This window comes from Anguilla anguilla, chromosome 8 (assembly GCF_013347855.1).
Source record: "Anguilla anguilla isolate fAngAng1 chromosome 8, fAngAng1.pri, whole genome shotgun sequence".
NCBI lineage: Eukaryota > Metazoa > Chordata > Actinopteri > Anguilliformes > Anguillidae > Anguilla > Anguilla anguilla.
Genome location: NC_049208.1, coordinates 51,434,370 through 51,454,892, shown reverse-complemented (window position 1 = coordinate 51,454,892; position 20,523 = coordinate 51,434,370). Strand labels below are relative to the sequence as shown.

Genomic DNA, 20,523 nt, shown 5'->3' with positions numbered 1-20,523 from the left:
AGCGTCTGCTAAATGCCTGTAATGTAATGTAACTTGCTGGTTGTACAGCCATCTGAATGGAAAACTAACTACAGCAAACACATGACAGGCTACAATGCTACTGGTTTACTTCGCAAGCTAGCGCAGAAACCCCCCATCGTATCATGTGCACACGCAGTGTCTGGGTCACAAGAGAGCACGGTTCTAAAAATAATGCTGTATTACAGTGTGGGCAATTAGCTTATCCGCAGCGACATACAATGAGTGCAAATGAAGAAAAGGCCCAGATTCAAAAATCACCAACATCCTGCTAGCGATTCGTGAGAGCACTGGTCGGACCATACCGCCCCGGTGATAGGTGATCAATCTGTTTTCCCTCGAATGAACAGGAAAAAGGGAAGGTAGAGAGAGGATCTTTTTGGGACAGGGACATTTTAAGGTACATTTAGGCTAGCTTGCGAAGTAAACCAGTAGACATTATAAGGTAGACGGGGAAAATGTGGAAGAGGGGAAGTGGAATCAGGGTGGAGAAAGAAGGGGGGGGGGAGGGGTTACCATGATCACAGTCATACCCTTCCTGTCTGGATGAGTTTCCACCAAATAAATAACAACCCTTCACTCAGGAGCAGCACGGGTGAAAATGTCCCGTCACCCGATTCTGCGCCGCTGACGTGTGTATCGTGCGAAATGGACAGAAAATGACAAACGGCAAACGAAATGAACACTTAAATGCAAAAATAACTTTTAATAACTCAGCACAGTTTTCCAACAAAATAAGTGAAAGAGGCAGTGTTTGGTTATCTCCGCTGAAACTGATATCTTCCCTTTCGCTGACTTACGCCGTGTGACCTGCGGGATACCGGTAAGGCAGAATTGTTGAGGTTTTGTGGACGGGCTGAAGACCGCGTGGACAGCGACCCCGCCTTCAGCCCTGAGCCCGTTAGCTGTGCGCTAGCAGGCCATGACAGCTTCTCTCTACCTCAGACGAAAAAGGTTATTAGATTGGTTTAGTCGGAAGAATAATGTTAATGTTAATCATCGTCCAAAAAAAAACAGCACAGGTGAGAAGACCCTGAATGGACAGGTAAGAAGGAAACAAGACTATCCACAAAATTCAGGAAAAGGTTCCTCAGGACACACACAAGCACACACACACACACAACCTCACACTGACTTTGCCTCCCGTACACACACACACACACACACACACCTCACACTGACTCTCCCTCTCGTACACAGACACACACACACACAACCTCACACTGACTCTCCCTCCTGCACACAGACACACGCACACACAACCTCACACTGACTTTGCCTCCCGTACACAGACAGACACACACACACACACACACACACACAACCTCACACTGACTCTCCCTCCCGTACACAGACACAAGCACACACACACACAACCTCACACTGACTCTCCCTCCTGGACACAAGCACGCACGCACGCACGCACGCACGCACGCACGCACGCACGCACGCACGCACGCACGCACGCACGCACGCACGCACGCACGCACGCACGCACGCACGCACGCACGCACGCACGCACGCACGCACGCACGCACGCACGCACGCACGCACGCACGCACGCACACACACACACACAGGTATTAAGACCCGTGAACGGGGTCGTCCTCGCTCAGTCGAGTCACAGTGCCACACTTTTGTAAACAGTTCACCGGGATGCCCTTAGACCGAGCGTCACCTTATCACCCAAGCCCCCTCGAAGAGATATGCTGCAGCGAATCCTCATCAGGACGCCCCGTTACTCATTTCAACCCACATGCACACTCAACCATGCAGAAAATCGACCGGCTTTGGACCCAGTTACTCCCAAAGCTGTGCTTCCTCGGGGGTCTGTCCCGCCTACCAGCGCGCTTTGGGGTACACGTGCCTAGGTGTGTCAGAGAGCGGTAAACGACGGTAGACTGTATGTACAGATGGGGGGGGGGGGTGGTCTGTTGTGTACATCTTTCAATATCCCCAATGTGAGGGCGGTAGGAGTGGAAAAAAAGGATAAATCTACAAAAAAAAACCCACAGTCCTGCCAGGACTAAGCAAACCGACCCCCCCCACCCCCACCCCCACCCCCACCCCAAGTTGAAGGTACGCCTCCCCCCCCCCCCCCCCGTCCCAGTGAGATATAGGGAGTGGTTTTATATTAATGCAAAGCATTTCACAACTTTTCTGGCTAACCAACTCAAGAATGGGTTTAAAATCAGTGTGCAGGGATCCCACCCCCGGCAATATGCAAACAAACAGGGTGGATCCTGAGGAGATTTGGGAAGGGGGGGAGAGGGCGGTGGAGGCGGAGGTGGAGGGGGACAGTGGGGGCTGTTCTTTACAGTGCTGTAGCTCCCCCTACTGGCTGACGGGTCCCTTTTACTTGTATTTAGTGATTTGTAAAATGATTTTTTTTTTTTTTTTTTGCTCCAGGTTTTCCCGTCTGTGTCCCACACAGGTTCCGGGACAGGGCAGGCTGCTTCCCCCAGGTCCCCCCGTCCCGCTCACAGACAGTGCCTATGGCTTCTTTTTTCGTCGCATGCAAAAGGGACCTAGGGTACAGCCCCCTTCTCTCTCTCTCTCTCTCTCTCTCTCTCGCTCGCTCGCTCGATCTCCGGTTTCCGCGGCTACATGGCGCTCCTCGGGGCCCCGTTCTGGGCGATGGCCTTGGGGCTGGGGGTCCCGAGCTGCGGCAGGCCCGTCCTCTGGGCGGACATCCCCACCTCAAACACCTCCTGTATGGCCTTACGAAAGCAGTGGAAGTTGTAGTCTATAAGACCTGCGGCCAAAAACAGCGGAGAAACAGCGTGAGCTGTCCGTTTACCCTTTCAGACTCTTAACATAATCCCCATCAGCCAATCAGAACTGAGCACCCCCTCCGGCCCGGCCAATCCCGTGCTTGCTCGCTCGCTCACCTTTCCGCTCGAAGCTCTCCTCTCGGAGGATGCACACCAGGGCCAGGAACTTGGTCACCTCCTTCAGGTAGAGCACCGTGGTGTTGTTGAGTTTGATGATGGCCAGCGATTCCTTATCGTAGGCACTGCCGCTGCCATCTTCCCTCAAGCTGGAACACATGACCACACGGGGACGACCAATCACAACACAGAAATACCCACCGCAGCCAAGAATGGGCTCTTCATGAATATAGAGGAATTGCCCTCAGTGTTCTTAACCGCAGTAAAACTGGAGCATGTTGGGGAACTTTGCTGGTTGTGTAACACACACACACACAAAAGGTGCAATGTTTTAAACCTGGTAAGGGACAAAAAATACCCAGCAATAACAGCAACAGCACAATGACCATTCTTCACATCTCACTGTGTCACTGGACCGGAGATGCTTCAACAATCATTTACAAAATTTAATTTCTTAATTTCAATTAAGTGTTTTCGTAACTCATCCGAAAAATGCGCTGCTGAACACAAAGCAAATTGGGCTTCCTCGTGCAGGAACGGGGAAGGGCCCGGGAAGGACCGGGGAAGGGCCCGGGAAGGAACAGGGAAGGACCCGGGAAGGAACAGGGGAAGGAACGGGGAAGGGCCAAGGAAGGACCCGGGAAGGAACAGGGGAAGGAACCAGGAAGGAACAGGGAAGGAACCGGGAAGGACCTGGGAGCTGAGGGCGTGTCCAGCATACGTCGCAGGAAGTACATCACAGGAAGTGCGCGCAAAGCGCCCCGCTGCTCACCCGTAGATGCAGGACACGTCGATGACCACGTCGATCATGTCACAGCACAGCTCGTAGGACTGCATGTCCACCGGCAGGCTGTCGGTGGCGATGTAGATCTTGCTCACCACGTCGAACAGGAAGGCCTTCTCTATCCCCGAATTCTGCCGGGGACAGAGACAGAGACAGAGGCGGGTATTACACTGCACCTGTGGCCAGGTTGGCTGATGCAGTTCATTTATTAAATCAAAACGTCCTGCTTGACCTGACCTACTCACTATGTGCACACCTGTGATACATTCCACACAGAGAGCAGTTATATTAAGCGTCCTAAAGTAACAACAGCGCGAAACAAAAAGATCAGGCTGTAAAATACCACCTAGTTTGGCAGAAAAAGCCTTTGAGCCACTTCACTTCAAGTAAGAGCGAACAGATCCAGGGAAATCTAAATGCTACATGAAGTCCCCAATTGCTAATACATCAGAAAAGCTACCTATCAGTTCTAGAAACAATTTTAATTGTAATACAATTTAACTGTCATAATATGAGGCTGCCAATGGGAAGTCCTGTCAAGGTTTCCATGTGCAGTTTTATGACTGTCTAAAAGTGGGGAGGTTCTTTTCAGTTGGAATCACTTCCAAGATGGCGGACATATAAGGCCAATTGCAGAGGGGGGGGGGGATATGATATCACAAAGAGTGGCCAAATCAAAACACTTCACCCCGTTAACTGTGCAAATCCCCATAGCCCCAAGGACTTCCGGCACAGGAGCAGACAAACAGTGACATTGGGTGGGTGGGGGGGGGGGGGGGGGGGCTGAAATCTGTGCTTCCTGACACAGATTCCACCACTAGGGGGCAGACAGTGCACGCTCACTCCAGTGGGCGGGAACTGCCAGGACACGGGTCACCTGATTGACGGGCGGGACTCACAGATATGAAGATGTTCAGGAGGTTTTCCAGAGTTGGGAGCTGAGGGAGGAGCTTCTGGACGACTTTACTGAAAGCCTCAAATATCGAATGGTCGTAGATGCTCGTCAGGTACAGGCTGAAACACACAAGGTTAGACAGGACATTTATCCTGCTGAAGAGTAGGTTTTGTGTGTAAATATATGTAGGCAAGATACAGGGTAAGGTAAGGGCGCTGGATTCAACCTACGAAACTGACCTGAGGTGCAGCTTGTCCAGGCTGGCATCCGCTAGGTCATCGTTGGCCCTCTGGTGGATGTCTCTCTGGGTCTCGATCTTGTGGTCGTCAGACAAGCCGTCCACTTTGTGGATGAAGACCTCAAAGTTAATCTCAGGATTGACCCGGTAGGCTCTGGACACTGTGAGGTGGAGTCTTCCCAGCGCCTCCACGTAATCGTCCTGTGCACACACACACACACACACACACACACACACACACATACACGACCACACACGCACAAACACACACAAATTTATGCTGCAAATTGTACTCTCAACCCAGAATGCAATGGCTCCCCCAGTGGGATGAATAAAGGCATACTGTTACAATACTATGTCGTCCCAACCCAACAGATGAGCTCACCTGGGCATCGATAACAAAGATCAAAGCACCGGTCCCTCTGAAGATCATCTCATAGTCGAAGGCAGGGTCAAAGAAGTCCACCTGACCAGGAAAGTCCCAGATCTGGAAGTTGACGAAGGAGGTGCTGGAGACATCGTCCTTGTAGATCTTGTTGGTGCTCTCCAAGAAGAGCGTCTCATTGGGGGACATCTTGTGGAACACCACCTGCCAGAAAGAGTCAGTTCAGCCCTCAATCTGACAGGGGTGGAGGGTGGGAGAGAAGCTAGCCGCAGTCATAGCTGTGAGCTCCCTATCTCTCTTCAGGCAGGTGCTGAAGTTCTGCCGATGCAGGCATTTCCCTCCACCTAGACCCCCTTAAAGCCCTGAAACAAGTTTTGAATTACAGCCACAGTTGGAGCACTTTCTCCTCTGGCAAGCACCCATTTCGTTAAAGCTCATTCTGTTCTATTGTAAGTACGGTATTTGTGCGTGTAATATCTCGTTTCTTTTCACTCTTGTTGTGGCCGAGACTTATCAGCTTAAATGGCATTCAATATGTACAGTGTTGCTGTCCTTTGGTGCTTGTAGTTAGCCTTGATGTTATTTATACCTCAGGTCGTTTGCCTAATAATGGTGTTAAATAACTTTGAACAAAACGAGCCTGCCAAATGAGGAAATATATTCGTACAGGCTTATGCAGGCAGCTTACGTACGCAGTGTGCATATTCACGCAATCTACGGGATCTCATCGACAGCACGACAAAAACGTTTAGTGAAATCTGGCAACCCCTTCTCCGAAGAACACAGAATAACTAGGGCTATATTTTTTACTGAACATCACGGGTACTTTTGTGTTTAAATGAGATATATTTATTATTAATAAAGGTCTATAATCACTGGCCTGTTGACTCCACAGACAGCCTCGCAGGCTGAAGAATAATTTCGCCGAAGTTCAGTGAAGCATGCAGAGATTCTGAACACAGAAGTATCCAACAGCTAACCGGACTAGCCCGATGACAAATGTCAGCACATGCTGGCATACAGTTAACTAACCCTCATGGGACAAAGCAGGTGCCTAAAACAAGATACCAGGGCACACGCTATTATAATGACGTGTAAGGTTATTCTAGTTAACTCGTGTTTCTATCCAGGCTACCTTCTGTATTGACGATTTGCCGCTTCGTCGTAATCCCATCAACAGTATCCTTGGTTTGCTGTCGGAAGATGTCGAACCCTCCTCGATATCAGTCTCCTCCACTCCATACCCAAAGTCTTTAGGGAATGAGTCCACCCTGAAACTATCGGACTCATTCGACATTTTGACCCGACGCAAAGCTTGTTTCCCCGATCCTCGGACCTCGATCCCACTTTCGATTAGTTGTACTCCTGAATTCCCCCCAAACCAGAAACCATAACCCTATTAACTACTACCATAACAAGCATTAGAAATGGCCAATAGCCATAATAAAAATGAAAGCGAGAGCGATAATAAACAATGAAAAAACTCCCTATCTTCTTGAAATATTTAGTGTTCCTGTTTCTTGCCAAGCAATTTTGTGCTTACTTCCACCTCCTCTTCTCCGATTGGTCACTTTTCTGAAAGTTTGATAAGTTGATTGGCTTGTGACCACGTCAATCCGGAAAACCATATCATGGGGTCGTTCATCCCGTGTCATATGTTTGCAGTCACATGACTGAACCACCTAGCCGTGTAGTGGGGCGTGTTTCTGAGGCAAATGATAATGAACTGAAGTTCTCCCTTCATCGTAAAGCGCGACTGGTCCGAGTAGTTTTCACAGCTAGTGGCTTTTACCACAAACAGCAGGTGATTCCACTAATTTGGCAAGCGGGTAGTTCTTATAACAATGTTAATAATGTAGCTTCGCGCCTTTATTGCATGCCTGCCTGATTTACAGTCGAAATATATGCTATTGTGAGGGGAACCATCAAATCAGTTAACACATTTTATTTCCATTTGTCCATTTCCCGTAGTTACCGCTTGTTAATTTTGCACAGCCGAGCGACGAGTCGTTAAAAAGCGGCGCGTGCTCACTTGTAGACTTATCTTCAGCTGATTATGTCGATAGTTAGCACCGGTGCTGAAACTGCCTGATTTATCGACATGGCACATTATAGAGTAAGTGCAGTACTTTGTTTATAAATATTTTGAGGAACTATTTCGCATTTACTCGCTATAATTCCCGTCTGTTCGCAATGCCCACACTTGCGGACAAACTCAGTTTCCTGAGTTTGAAATTTATTTGTTCTACTAATTGAAGTTTGTTAGGCTATGCAAGCATGCGTCTTACGTTATTTGTATTTGTGTGCCTTGCATTTCGTTGTAGTTGTTCTCCAGGTTATAAGGCTAACGTGTAAAATTGAAGGCATAGCCTAATCGACATTCTATTCAATAGGCGTAGCCTAATATATCAGTCTATAAATATGAAATGCATTCTCTCTGCGGCTCGTGTCCACTGAACAATTTTATCTTAAGGAAATGGCCGTTTCTTGCAGGCTTCTGAATCCAGACGGGAACAGTTCCGAAGGTACCTGGAAAAGGCTGGTGTCCTTGACAGCCTGACCAGTGGTAGGATCCTTTGGAAAATTCCATAATAATGCAACATAGGCAATGATGTTCGTTGTCGTGCTACAATTTGCTATGACCTTGAAAAAAGCAGTGTTTTCACTTATCCGTTACTTGCAGTGTTGGTAGCGCTGTACGAAGAAAATGATAAACCCATCAACGCTTCGGAGTATCCTTTGATAAACTCGTAAAAACTGAGTGACAGGTCGCCCTTGATTTTTGCAATCAATTCATTGAGTTATCGATTAGACAGGGCCACAGAATTAAACAGACTTTTTGTCAGCCACAGGATGCGGCTGCTTGTGACCTTTCATTAAACAGTTTTTTTCCACTAACCTCTCAGAATTGAATAGAAACCTCATGTAGGACTCTCACACACATTTTGGCAAGTTTTCTTTTTATTAGCAAAAACAAGTGAAAATGAGTTTTCGGGTGAACCCTATCCTTAACACGAGTGCTAGTTTCTTGAAGCGGCACCTCGGGTTGTCCGGCCCCGCGCCAGCAGAGGCGGAGAAGCTTCGCTCGGAGATGATGGAGGTCCAGCAGCAATACGAGCGTCTCCTGGAGGAGAACAGAGGACTGAAAAATAGGGTGTGCTTCTGTTTTAGAAGGCTTGATGGCTCGCGCATATTGTTCTGATGAACACCGTTAACCTGTTCTTCCCTCTGTCCTTCTCTTTAGCTTTTGCAGTATGAACCAGCACAAGAAGGAGCGACTCTGTAGTGGCGATTAGCTCCGAGAACGCTCACTGTTAACATGGGACACCACTGGAAATAGAGGATACACTTTTTTTTATTTGTGTTAAGTGTTCATTTGAGGATTTTGGGTTCTGTCTGGAATGTCCTTTGGAGTGTACAAGTACTTTTTTCAAGTAATGTTCATCTGAATTAAACACATTTGCACAAAATTGTTGTCAAACCCTCAAATCATTTGCTAAAGATCTTTAGCAGTGCAGTTCCTTTTGGATTGGTGATTTCTCCGTTTAGAAGCACATAAAAATTGTGGTCACCTGCTTTCTGACTGTTTGCAACAAGGCATGCCTACTGCTGTTGTCAACATCTCGTATGTTAATTTAGGTTATATCGACTTAGTGGCATACCCCACTGCAAATGTGTTCTCAGTATGGAGGTACATGGGCCTACTTGCACATCAGTATGAGTTCGCTATCGATGCAAATCAATCTCCTGCTGCATACCGCTCCTGATGCAGCGTACAGCTGGCTTTTCGGTGCGTCTCGTGTTTGCCCATGTGACCGATTATGTAATGTTCGATCGATGAATGCGATTTAATCAGATCCCTGTCAATCACTGAGTTTGCTATCTGATTCTCCAAGAGGAACTGCATAGACGAGTGAAATGTACAGATGGGGAGAATGTTATTTAACTTTAGTTATATGCTGGCTTCATGTTTAAAAAAAAAAAAAAAAATGATTATAAAGAAAATGAGTATTTAATAGCAGATGAGTACTTGTTTCCTCAAATGTACTTCATGCCCCCCCCCCTCTCAGCCCCACAAATTTATACTGTGTACAATGCACAGTACCGTAGTATTCAGTGTATAAAACCCCCCGCCCCTCTCGTTTACAGCATATAATAAAACTCAGTTTTCAGTTCTGCTACTTCAGTGCTTTTTCAGGATGGAAGACATCTGCAGCACAGTGACCTGAAAGAGAACAGAACAAGTTGAATGTATTTATGTTGCGGTCTGGCACTATGCCTTGGAGAGAGAGGGGGGGGAAAAAAGTTAGGTTAAAGCCAGACCTGGGTCAAATGCGTATTTGTTTTGGATTCAAATACTTTCTACACTTTTTACTGATCTTGTCTGGTGTATTTGAACCAATGAAATACTCTCAAAAAGCGCAAACCCCGCCTTCTGGTCATATTGGCAGGCTCAATTACGCCAGGCAAGACCAATAGAGCACAGAAAAGTATTTGAATCCAAAACAAATACGTATTTGACCAAGGTCTGGTTAAAGAGCTTGTATAAGAGTGTATATAAAGTGTGTGGGGGCTTAGCTTTTGTGTGTTCTGTTTTTTTTCTCTACTGTTTAGGTTAATGCCTCTACTAAATTTATAAATTCTAAACCTCAGTGTATTGTACTGAGAAGTGTGTATACATGGGGAAAAAACCTGAATTGCTATAACTTATTGTTTTGTTAATGTAATCAGTTGATCCCAAATTCTTCAATGCACTGAAAATGCAACACTGTATCCCATGGATTGAAGTGTTCTTTCTTAAAGGTCCTAAAAGGATAATAAAGCAGACCAGATCTACAGCAAAATAAATAAATAAAAATCAATGGTAGGACCATTTTTTAGGACCACATTTTCATTTTTCGTTTGTATTTAGCAGTTGGACAGAATCTTATTTCTTCCACCACCCTTTTTGTTTTAACAGACGGTCCGCAGCAATCGCTGCATTACTTAGTGTGTCATTACGAGCAGCAGGCGAAAGCATTTTCAAATTCATGGAGCCAAACTATTTGAGGGTTGTCGGAGTGAGACTGACATGTCGTGCTCGTTGCCGTAAATTTCCCCACCGTGACGATGTCAGAACCATGATGTCACATTTCAGGGACGTGCCCAAATCCAAGGGTGCGTCCCATTACTTTTCCCTCCTCAACCTCCTTTACTCCACGCCCCCCTCTACCAAGCGTCTCCAACCGGGACGTACGTGGAGGAAGGGAGGGGAGGAGACCAGTTTTGAGGCCGCTTTGCCCGTCTCTGCCAATTATTGGGACAGAGGAGGGAGGAAGGGACACCGAGATCGGTTTCTGGGGCATGGAGGAGACAAGGTGGTAGTAGAGGAAAGGAGGATACCTTTTCTGAGTATTAGGACGCACCCAAATTTGTCCATAAAGACACCGATGGATATTGTGACCCCCCCTACTATCCCTACTCTTAGGCCAGGGGTGCACAACGCCACTCCTGCAGGGTCTGTGGGTACGCTGCTTTTTTTCCAGCCTGATTTTCAAAATGGCTGAACGCGTCAGTGCCAGGTTCACTCCAATATTGTACCAAAGTCAAGGGCTTTCACCAAGAGCATTTCTGCAGTCTACTGCCGCAGTTCGTCCTGACCGCATCGGAAAAATTTCAGATCAAATAAACCAGCCGATTAAATAAGAGCAGTAGTCGACGTCACATCCCCGAAAACAGAACGAGTCTGGTTGTGCACCCCTGACCAGCCCCCCCCCCCCCCCCACCCCTCGTGAGCTGTGGATGATGAGATGAGGTGTGGCACTAACGCTCAGATCTGCAGGTCGCTGGGGGCTCGCCTGCTGCTGCCGCTACTTGCCAATGACATTCGGCGGTTTGGAGGGAAGGGCTGCGGGCTGCTGTCGCCGTCGTGACTGGGCCTAGACTCGGAGCTGAGGCCCCCGATCGAGTCCGGGCTCTGGGGCCGGCTCGGCCGCTTGAGGTCGGGCTTTGAGGCGGCCCGGGCCCGCCCCGCGGCGAAGCCACAGCGGGTCGCCAGCGCGCCGGCGCCGCCGAAGCCCTCGCCGTCGGAGCTGTTGCTCTCCTCCACCGTGGAGCAGTTCCAGGGGGCGCTGACCCGCCGCGGCCTCCGGCCCGCGCCGAGGAGGAGCGTGGGGCAGGAGGAGGAGGAGGAGTCCGCCGGGAGGGCGGAGCGCCCGGGGACGCCCCCGGGCTCCTCCCGCGGCTCGCTGCCGGGGTGCTCCTCCGAGTCGCCCTGCTTGTCGGTGGGCGGCGACCGCGTCTCGCTGCTGGTGGTGGTTTTGGAGGCGCCGTTGGGCTCGGCGGGGCCGGGCGACGCCTCCTTGAGGAGGACGACGTCCAGGCCCGTCTTGCAGGCGGCGGGGTCGCCCGGGATGGGGACGAAGGTGGAGGAGGTCTCCAGGACGGGGTAGGTGGGTCCGTTGCCCTGCCTCTCCAGCAGGAGGGTGTAGCCGCTGGGCGCGGTGGGGATGGTGGCCTTTCGGCCCGCGCACACCTGGTGCACCACCGAGTTCTTCTTGGACCGGCTGACGCAGTAGTCGTCCAGGTCGTCCCGCAGGTGCGGGTAGTAGTCCAGCAGGCCCTTCTTCAGCCTCTTGTAGCCCAGGTGCAGGATCTCCAGGATGTTGAGGAAGAGGGAGACGGCGGCGATGCACTGCATGAACACCATGAAGACGCTCTTCTCCGTGGGGCGGGACACGAAGCAGTCGACGGCGTTGGGGCAGGGCTCGCGCTCGCACTTGTAGAGCGGCTCCAGGCGGAAGCCGTAGAGCAGGTACTGGCCCAGCATGAAGCCCACCTCCACGGCGGAGCGGGTCAGGATGTGCGCCACGTAGGTGCGCAGGAGCGACCCGCGCAGCGGCGCCTTGTTCAGCCGGCCCTGCTCCAGCTGCCGCAGCTCCCTCTCCAGCCGCCGCCGCGCCTCCGCGGGCTCCGCCTCCGCCGCCTCCAGCTCCCGCCGGAGCTGTGCCTTCCGCCGCTGCCGCTCCTTCTCCAGGGCGCGCAGCTGGTACAGGGCGTGGCCCATGTAGACCAGCGAGGGCGAGGACACGAAGATGACCTGCAGCACCCAGTAGCGGATGAGCGAGACGGGGAAGGCGCGGTCGTAGCACACGTTGCGGCAGCCCGGCTGCTCCGTGTTGCAGACGAAGTGCGACTGCTCGTCGTTCCACACGTCCTCCGCCGCCACGCCCAGCACCAGCATGCGGAAGACGAAGAGGATGGTCAGCCAGATCTTGCCCACCATGGTGGAGTGGATGTGCACCTCCTCCAAGATCCCGCCCAGGAAGTTCCAGTCCCCCATCGTCACACCGCTGGGGCTGCTGGGGAAAACGGAGGGAACAACGACGAAAGGAAAGGATTGAGGACACTGAGAGTAGGACGGAACAAAAACGATAGTAGGGTAGTACGATATAAAACTTCTGAAAAATTTCTTCACCAGGGACTGCAGATTCCCTTATAAAACATTAATTTCAGACCTCTTTCAGAGTACTGGAATTGAGGTAATATTCCTAGACAGAATTTAAGGCCACGATGTTTAACTACAAATTCATTGTCCTCTCCAAACTGGGGATCGTGGGTCCATATACCACAGTAGTATACATTTAAATAAGTCAAAGCATTTAACTCAATTTGCAGAGCAGATAGCTTGTAATAATAAATTAGGTTTGAATCCAGATGCCTTGCCTACTGTTATCCTGGGAACACAACAGTAAGAATCGCCTATTTGCATATTTATAGATTCTGCCATTCTCAATGAGGGTAAAGGTGTAGAAATACTACTAAGCCATTTTCAGTAGTTCATTGAACTTTTTTTGGTGAAAAACAACATATTAAACAGATGATTATTCAGTATAGAATAGGTCTTAAAATATATCTGGATGGTTACTTTAATAAATAAAGTTGTAAACAGTTACTTGTGCATGAACACAAACTGTTTTCTATATTGTATTAGATGTGAATTGTTTGTGCGCCTATGTGTTACAGTAAGAGGATAATGTCATTGGCTAAATGCAAGTACAAATGGAAACGCTGCAAATCTTAACAGCAAAATCAACAATGAGCTCAACTGTTTCAGTATAACAGAACAACCAGTTCCAAGTCGTTCAACTGAATGGTGGCAGAATTCACTCCAGATTTTAATTCTGCTAAATATATAAATGCTTTAAATAGTAAATTACAGATCACAAAAGAGATTTAAAAAAAACCATCTTTCTCTGAAAATACGAAAACGCGTGTAGGCTATTGATTTATAAACCATACGCAGATAGACCTACTATACATTTAAATAGTTACCTTTTCAAATACTGAGAGACATTTTTATTTCTAATAAATATATGCTGCCTTTCATGTCCTGAGATGTCAGTTTAATCGTCGATTAAAGTGTGAAAATAACATCTTCCCTCGAATTAAAATTCTTGCATATTTTGTTTTTACAAACTTTCAATTGACAGTTATTTCAGATTCACAGCACATTCGTGCACATTTCCACTCTTAAAATACAGACTTAGCACATGCTTAGATTGAAACAGCTGCATGACAGCAAAAACGTACCTTTCATTTATGAAATAGAATGTATATATACAGACATTTCGTATCTGGACACCTCTTGAGGTAATTTAATCCAAGGCACGTCATCCTAAAATTGTTACGAAGAAAAGTGGCCAAAAATAACACCTCCTTACGGAAGGATGACTCCCGGGGAATGTGATTTGAGGATTCCATCAAAATGAAGAGGTCTGTCACGTTGCGTGAGAACTTATAAACAACCAGCAGAAATCAATGTGCAAATCGTTGCCACTTAACTTGCAGCGGTATGAACCGAGAGCGGGGTGCTACAAACCCCCGCGGGCTATGTAGGCGAAACCGGGCCGCCAAAATATTCAAAATCGTTGTTTCCCATCTGTAGTTCAGTACTGGGATTTCGTTAGATCAGCCGAACTGCGGTGCCCTCCCATCTCTGTCCAGAGGCATGGGGGGGGGGGGGGGGCTGGACTGAGGGGCGAGCGACCAAAATTCCTAACCAACCTTGCAGTTATTTCACATAAGTAGTGGTACACCAGTAATTATGAATCCTTTTTTTTTTTTCGGAGACAGTATAAATAAATCCAACTCAAAGCTGATAGGCACATTTGAATGAAAAAGGAGTCCATAGAAATAACGCGAGGGACGCTATTTAGGTGATTTTCTGACAAATGGCTACAGTGGCGGGGAGGCAACGACGCCTCGCTGTTCGGTATCTGACATTTATTGTTCTGCCTGAAGTCTGCCAGCCAGCCCTGCTGAACTCTCTGAGGTAAGAAACAGTCATCAAACACCATCTCAGCTGTTACACAGGATGGGAGCCACTGGCACAATCTGCTTATTCCGTTGTTTAGCCATTCTAAAGTAAAATTTAGGCTGAACCACACCCCCCACACCTACAGCTCGGTGTACTGTAGGATGCTATAGTATTTTCTGCATCCCAAAGTGGTTTTGGACCTAAAGCAAGAGCCTACACAGCTGATGTGGGAAGTCCCATCCTGGAGAGGAAGAGGCTCACAGTTAACTTACCCAGAAGCCCCTCCTCAGGAGAAGTCAGCTGCCGATGTCCATCACTTCTTGTCCAGTCAGCACAGGCCTCTCCTCCGGCCTCTGTGACCCGGGGTTTGCTGAAACCGTTCAGCAGTTTCGTGCTGCATTTGAAAGACTGAGTTTAGACGCGGGGTGCACAACAAGGGCCAATCCATTTCAGGATTTTGTGCCAACGTTTCCCAACATTTATTGAATTGGCCCAATCATATCTTTGTCTGACATGTGTTATAGGCAACAGCTAGAGTCACAGTCTGCAAGTGCATCCTAGAGATTTCACTGTGCTCAAGCACAGGAGTGAAGCAGCGTAGTTTATAGAGCTGTAAGAAATGGTAATCGGTTGGAACAAAAACCAGCACGCAGATCGGCCCTCCAGGACCGGAGTTGTGCACCCCTGGTTTAGAGGTTGGGGATTTTGAGTGCAATAAGTGGTGTTTACATGTTTGCACACACACACATGCACACACATGCACACGTTTGCACACGTGAAGCCCCTGAATTTTCCACAACCGCACTGTTCTTTTAGATCAATGAATTGCCTCTGCCGGCCAATCAATCGGTCACGTCCCATTTCACACTTGGTTGGGTCCCTCCGAAAGTAATTAAATTAAAAGTTCTTCCCAGCAGCGGCGATCTGTTTTTTTTTTTTTTGTTGCTCCACTTAGAGGAAATCGATGTCCCAGCCTTGTTCAAATTGCTAATTGTACTGGTCCTCCTGGACCGAGCGCCCAACCCAGTCTCTGCATCTGTTCTATTGCTGGGGCCCCATAGTCCCGGACACGCCATTTTATTCTTTTGAAAAGGGACGAGCCAACCTCTTACATAACATGTCGGCTCAATGTATTATACAGTGAGCGCCATAACGTTTAGGACAAAGACATACTTTTTTCTTGCTTTGGCTCTGTACTCCACCATTTTAGATTTGCAATTACAGAATTCACATGTGGTTAATGTGCAGATTCTTGGCTTTTATTAAAGGCTATATTTGTACATTTTGGTTCCATCATTTAGAAATGGTTCACTATGTACAGAACTTTTTTTACATAGTACTCCTATTTCAGGGTACCATAATATTTGGGACAAATGGCTGCACAGGTGTTTCTGATAAGTCAGGTGTCTTCAATTGCTCCTTAGTGCAGGTATAAGACAGTTTTTAGTATCTAGACTTAATTGTAGGTTTTTGATTGCCTTTGGAGTCTGTTGCAGGCATTTGTCAACACGAGGACCAGAGTTGTGCCAATAAAAGTCAAGGAAGCCATTATGAGGCTGAGCAATAAGAAAATAATACAGTCAGTGACATTGGCCAAAATCAACTGTTTGGAACATCAGTAAAAAGAAAGAGGGCACTGATGAGCTCTGTAATTGCAAGTGGTCTTATGTAAAAATATAAAAAGTGTGCTAATTTCTACATGGTGAAATACCCTTAAATGAAAGCTGAGAATGCACTTTAATCACATGTGAAGTATTACTGATATCCCTCATGTATAATGCTGACTGGGGTCTTCCACACCGTCTCCCATATGTGAGATGTATTCTCTGCCACAAGAATAGGCAGGGTGCTGCAGTGTTACTGATATCCCTGGTGTTATTATGATGGTGTTGCAGTATTACTGATATACCTGGTGTTATTATAATGGTGTGGGAGTATTACTGATATCCCTGGTGTTATTATAATGGTGTGGGAGTTTTCCTGATATCCCTGGTGTTATTATGATGGTGTTGCAGTATTACTGACATCCCTGGTGTTATTATAATGGTGTTGCAGTATTACTGATATCCCTGGTGATATTACAAAGTTTTTATGGATCCCTATGATTTTACATCTTAGATGTAACATTTAACCTGCAAGATTTAAAATTCAATTCAAGATTCAAGATAAATAAATTACAACAAAATTTTTTTTTGCTTCCTCTGCCATTTATTGGGTCTTTAGATTGCACTTAACTTGCAAGTTTCCTCTTACAATATTTGCCAATTACAACAGAAACCGCAGAAATCTTTGAGTTTCTGAATACACCGTTACGGAGATAATCTGGCCCAGAGCCTGGCCTATGAAGTATTTATCTGTTCAATTACAGCCGCTAGAGGACGATACACAGCTATAGTTGGTTGTCTCCCATTCAATAAATGAACCGAAGAAAAAAGGAGGAAGCGAGAGCTTCCGCGTTGTTTCGCGATGCTTTCACTGCTTCCAGTCTCCGGCAAGGTGCTAATGGTAGAAGTCTTATCAGTACTGAATTAATTTACCCTATATACAACGAACGGGTTTTAATCGCAGACAAGAGCCGGTAAGACTTTAAACATCCGTAACGTGTATTACGGTACATTCGAAGGGGTTGTTAAGGCTGATGTTACACCATGTTAAGGTTTCCTTTTATGTTATGACGGGGTACTACGAATTAGCTTGTCAGGTACTCAAAGTCATGTTTAACTGGCCAGCATGCTCCTAACTAAATGACAAAATGCATACACATCATACACGACGCAACACTCCCGAAACAATTCACCTCTTTGGAGGTTAGTCAATCGGTCAGTCGGATGTAGCGGCGTACGGCCCTTTGGAGTTGGCTGGCTTACTCCTGTCTACAGGTTTCAGCGGAACAAGTTGCCACTTTGCGAAGTTAGTCAAAAGATTGGTCACTGAAGTTGCGATTGGTTGACGGAGGATGTTAAACGCACTCTTTTAAGATACAGATTAAGGCTTCATTTTTGCGTAATGCCTTATGTAATTAATACATATTCTGAGTTAGTAATATATAGAAAATGTATCATGGTCAGAAGTGCAGTGATATCAAATGATGGCAAAAGCGAAGAATAACTGTATTTTTTTTCTCCAGAATGGACGAGTCCACTGATAATCTTGTTAAATTGGAAACCTTGCTGGAAGGATTTTACAGTGATGGCAACTACATGCACGGCTATGTGACAGACGAGACAAGTGTCCACCAAGCAGTAGAAATCTTCCGACGCATCACTGCCACAACGTTCAGTGTCAGGACGTCAACTCCTCTTAATTTTGAACCCAGCAAAGTGGAAAAGGGGAAGTTTACAACTCGTTCAATCAAGTTCACCAAGTCCAGCTGCCCAAACCTTAACGAAGACGGGGTGCCCTTCATGCACGGTGGAAGGAAAATTCTGGAATGTCAGTTCGGGCCTAAAAGGGAACACGAAAAAAAGATAGAGAAGGACGGCAGCGCCACGATGCCCGGACTGCAGACCTTAGAAGAGATGGAGCACGACTACACACCGGCCTGCGGACCCGCGGCCAAAAGGAAGCGGCTGAACACACGGGGCACGAGGAAGAAGGGGTGTCAGGCGAGGATCTCCATCGTGCAGGTGTGCCGGTTCCCCGAGTACGCCGTGATCAGCAAGAAGTGCATCAGCATTCAGCAGATCCAGCTGAAGGAAAGGCTGCTGCAGGACCTGCACGACGAGAGAGAAGTGAAGGTCGAGAACAGGTTCTACATCGACCTGCCGCTCGACAACGCCCATTCCAAACACCCTCCGATGGCTCTGTCTGGCATGGTGCAGACCGTACACCCGCAGATCATACAGTGGATCGACCAGCTGGTCGGGGAAGGCGTGACAAAGGCCACGGAGATGCAGGGTAAACTGAGCCACCTGGTGAACACCAGGATGTCGGACACGGCCGCCCCCAATTCGCAAGACCGGGGATATTACCCGAAACTGCAAGACATTAAGAACCACATCTACAGGGCAAAAGTAAGGCGGCGCATGACAAATCCGGGTAGCGAGGACATTGCAGAGCTGGACCAAGACGACGATATCAAGGAACCTCAGTGTGAGCCAGACGAATGTGACGATATCTACGCGGAGGTATTAGTACTAAGACAGCAGGTAAGCAGTCCTTTTTTCAGCTAGGGCATGCAAGAGTGCATGAGCACAGGACGCCATTTAAAGTTCACTGTGCTTCAGTGGGTTGGCACGGTGGTGTAGAGGGTAGCACTGTCGCCTCAGCAAGAAGGTCGTATGGCTTGCAGCATTTCTATGTGGAGTTTGCTCCCACAGTCCAAAGTCCAAAGACATGCAGGTAGGCTAATTGGACACTCTAAATTGCCCATAGGTATGAGTGTGTGAGTGAATGGTGTGTGTACGCCCCGTGATAGATTGGCGATCTGTCCAGGGTGTATTCCTGCCTCTCGCCCAATGCTTGCTGGGATAGGCTCAAGCACCCCCCAGTGACCCTGACCAGGACAAACAGGTATAGACAATGGATGGATGTTTCAGTGGGAGTAATAATGAACACAACGCTCCTACATGATTTGTAATAATCAGTGCAATTGTGAAAATACAGCATACAATTTGGTTTCATGCAGTGAGTCGATTTGAAAACGTACTGTCAAGAAGCAAACAGCCTATATGGGCATACATAAGATAACGGATGCATACACGTTGGTTGGCACAGAAACATGCAGGCAGTTGCCTGCCAGCAGCGCATGGCATGGCAGCGTGGAAACTGCTCTCCGGCAAACTGTGGAAAATGCGGTCCTGTCGCTTGCAGAGCGCGGGTCGTCCCGACGACGAGGGGGCCCTCGGGAGGCAGAGGGAGGAGCTGCTCCTGGAGCTGGAGGTTCTCCGGGACATGGTGCACCAGTGCACCAGCCTGCCCGTGCTGCAGAGGCTGACGGAGGACGCGAGGGCCATGCAGGAGAGAGCCCAGCACTTCCTGGACGTGCCACCGGGGGGCGCTGCTGCTGCCGCCCCCGCCTTCGGACTGACCTGAGCTATCAGGCTGTGAACCGCAGGCCCGTCTGCAGCCTCGGGGGACGGGGTGCGCTGAACAAGCGGACGTTGGGAGAGGGATGGACTGGTGTTAGGAGAGGGACGGACTGGCGTTGGGAGAGGGACGGACTGGCAGGCGGGCACAAGGTCGTTGGCCCCAGGGAGGAACTACGTCAGGGGTCCTCAATCTTATCCAAAAAGGGCCGGTGTGGGTGCAGGCTTGTGTTCCAACTGAGCAGTTACACACCTGATTCTACTAATCAACCACTAGCGTAGTCTTTGCGAAGGACCTTGATTAGTAGAATCAGGCGTGTCACTGCTTGGCTGGAACAAAAGACTGCACCCACACCAGCCCTTTCTGGATGAGATTGAGGACCTCTGAACTACGTGGACCTCTGAACGCACAACCTATTCCAGTGGTTCCCAAACCTGTTCCACCGGATCTTCCATCCTGTAGGCTTTTGTTTCAACCCTAATTTGGCACACCTGATTCTACTAATTAGCAGCACAATGCAATCTCTAGCTGTTGAATGAGATGTGCTAGGGTTGGAGTGAAAACCTGTAATACGGTAAATCTCCAGGAACAGGGTTGGGGACCATGGACCAACCCTGCTGGGACACTAAAATGCATGGGTGCAAAACAGGAGCTGATCTGTTTCAGGATCTTCTGCTCTTAATTAAATTAGCTCAATCATAACTTGATTTTACATTTGTACATGCACCAGCCAGACTGCAAAGCGTTTTTACTGTGTTCAAGTACAGGAGTGAACCAGAATAGTTTATACTGCTATTTGAAAACGCAGATCATTGTCAGTTCATTTGATGGAAGATTTGAATGTTTTACACGTGTATAGTCAACATTGTGACTCAGTTTTTTATGTAAATATATATATATATTTATATATAAAATGCACCTTCGGTTTTAAGTTCTGATTCCTTCTTAAGCTGCAAAGCCAAACTATAACTAAACTGTGCCTTTTT

At 48.0% G+C, this 20,523-nt stretch overlaps 4 protein-coding genes across 7 annotated transcripts; 2 read left to right on the top strand and 2 right to left on the bottom strand.

The window, feature by feature from the left end:
* Positions 1-2,390: 2,390 nt before the first annotated feature.
* LOC118234653 (ras-related GTP-binding protein C-like) lies at positions 2,391-6,750 on the bottom strand. Its single transcript, XM_035431344.1, has 7 exons — positions 6,347-6,750; positions 5,212-5,415; positions 4,828-5,027; positions 4,593-4,707; positions 3,682-3,824; positions 2,910-3,058; positions 2,391-2,773 (listed from the first exon to the last, which is right to left on the bottom strand). Exons 1-7 carry the CDS (start codon positions 6,506-6,508, stop codon positions 2,622-2,624), a joined length of 1,125 nt encoding a protein of 374 aa, XP_035287235.1. The 5' UTR covers positions 6,509-6,750; the 3' UTR covers positions 2,391-2,621.
* Positions 6,751-6,865: 115 nt separating this feature from the next.
* Positions 6,866-8,681, top strand: LOC118234654 (c-Myc-binding protein-like). 3 transcript variants are annotated; one of them, XM_035431345.1, is made up of 5 exons: positions 6,866-7,015; positions 7,705-7,777; positions 7,895-7,943; positions 8,230-8,365; positions 8,456-8,681. In XM_035431345.1, the coding sequence occupies exons 1-5, from the start codon at positions 6,881-6,883 to the stop codon at positions 8,495-8,497; spliced, it is 435 nt and encodes a 144-aa protein (XP_035287236.1). In that variant the 5' UTR covers positions 6,866-6,880; the 3' UTR covers positions 8,498-8,681. The 3 variants fall into 3 exon arrangements, with proteins under 3 accessions (XP_035287236.1, XP_035287237.1, XP_035287238.1); XM_035431346.1 differs by lacking the exon at positions 6,866-7,015 and adding an exon at positions 7,033-7,327; XM_035431347.1 differs by lacking the exon at positions 6,866-7,015 and adding an exon at positions 7,040-7,327 and having other exon boundaries at positions 8,236-8,365.
* A 600-nt stretch (positions 8,682-9,281) lies between these two features.
* Positions 9,282-14,882, bottom strand: LOC118234652 (gap junction alpha-9 protein-like). Its single transcript, XM_035431343.1, has 3 exons — positions 14,782-14,882; positions 11,019-12,551; positions 9,282-9,436 (listed from the first exon to the last, which is right to left on the bottom strand). The coding sequence occupies exon 2, from the start codon at positions 12,530-12,532 to the stop codon at positions 11,021-11,023; it is 1,512 nt and encodes a 503-aa protein (XP_035287234.1). The 5' UTR covers positions 12,533-12,551; positions 14,782-14,882; the 3' UTR covers positions 9,282-9,436; positions 11,019-11,020.
* Positions 14,883-16,929: 2,047 nt separating this feature from the next.
* Positions 16,930-19,749, top strand: LOC118233075 (calcium-responsive transcription factor-like). 2 transcript variants are annotated; one of them, XM_035428419.1, is made up of 3 exons: positions 16,930-17,087; positions 17,637-18,657; positions 19,322-19,749. In XM_035428419.1, exons 2-3 carry the CDS (start codon positions 17,638-17,640, stop codon positions 19,541-19,543), a joined length of 1,242 nt encoding a protein of 413 aa, XP_035284310.1. In that variant the 5' UTR covers positions 16,930-17,087; position 17,637; the 3' UTR covers positions 19,544-19,749. The 2 variants fall into 2 exon arrangements, with proteins under 2 accessions (XP_035284310.1, XP_035284309.1); XM_035428418.1 differs by having other exon boundaries at positions 19,226-19,749.
* The last annotated feature ends 774 nt before the right edge of the window (positions 19,750-20,523 follow it).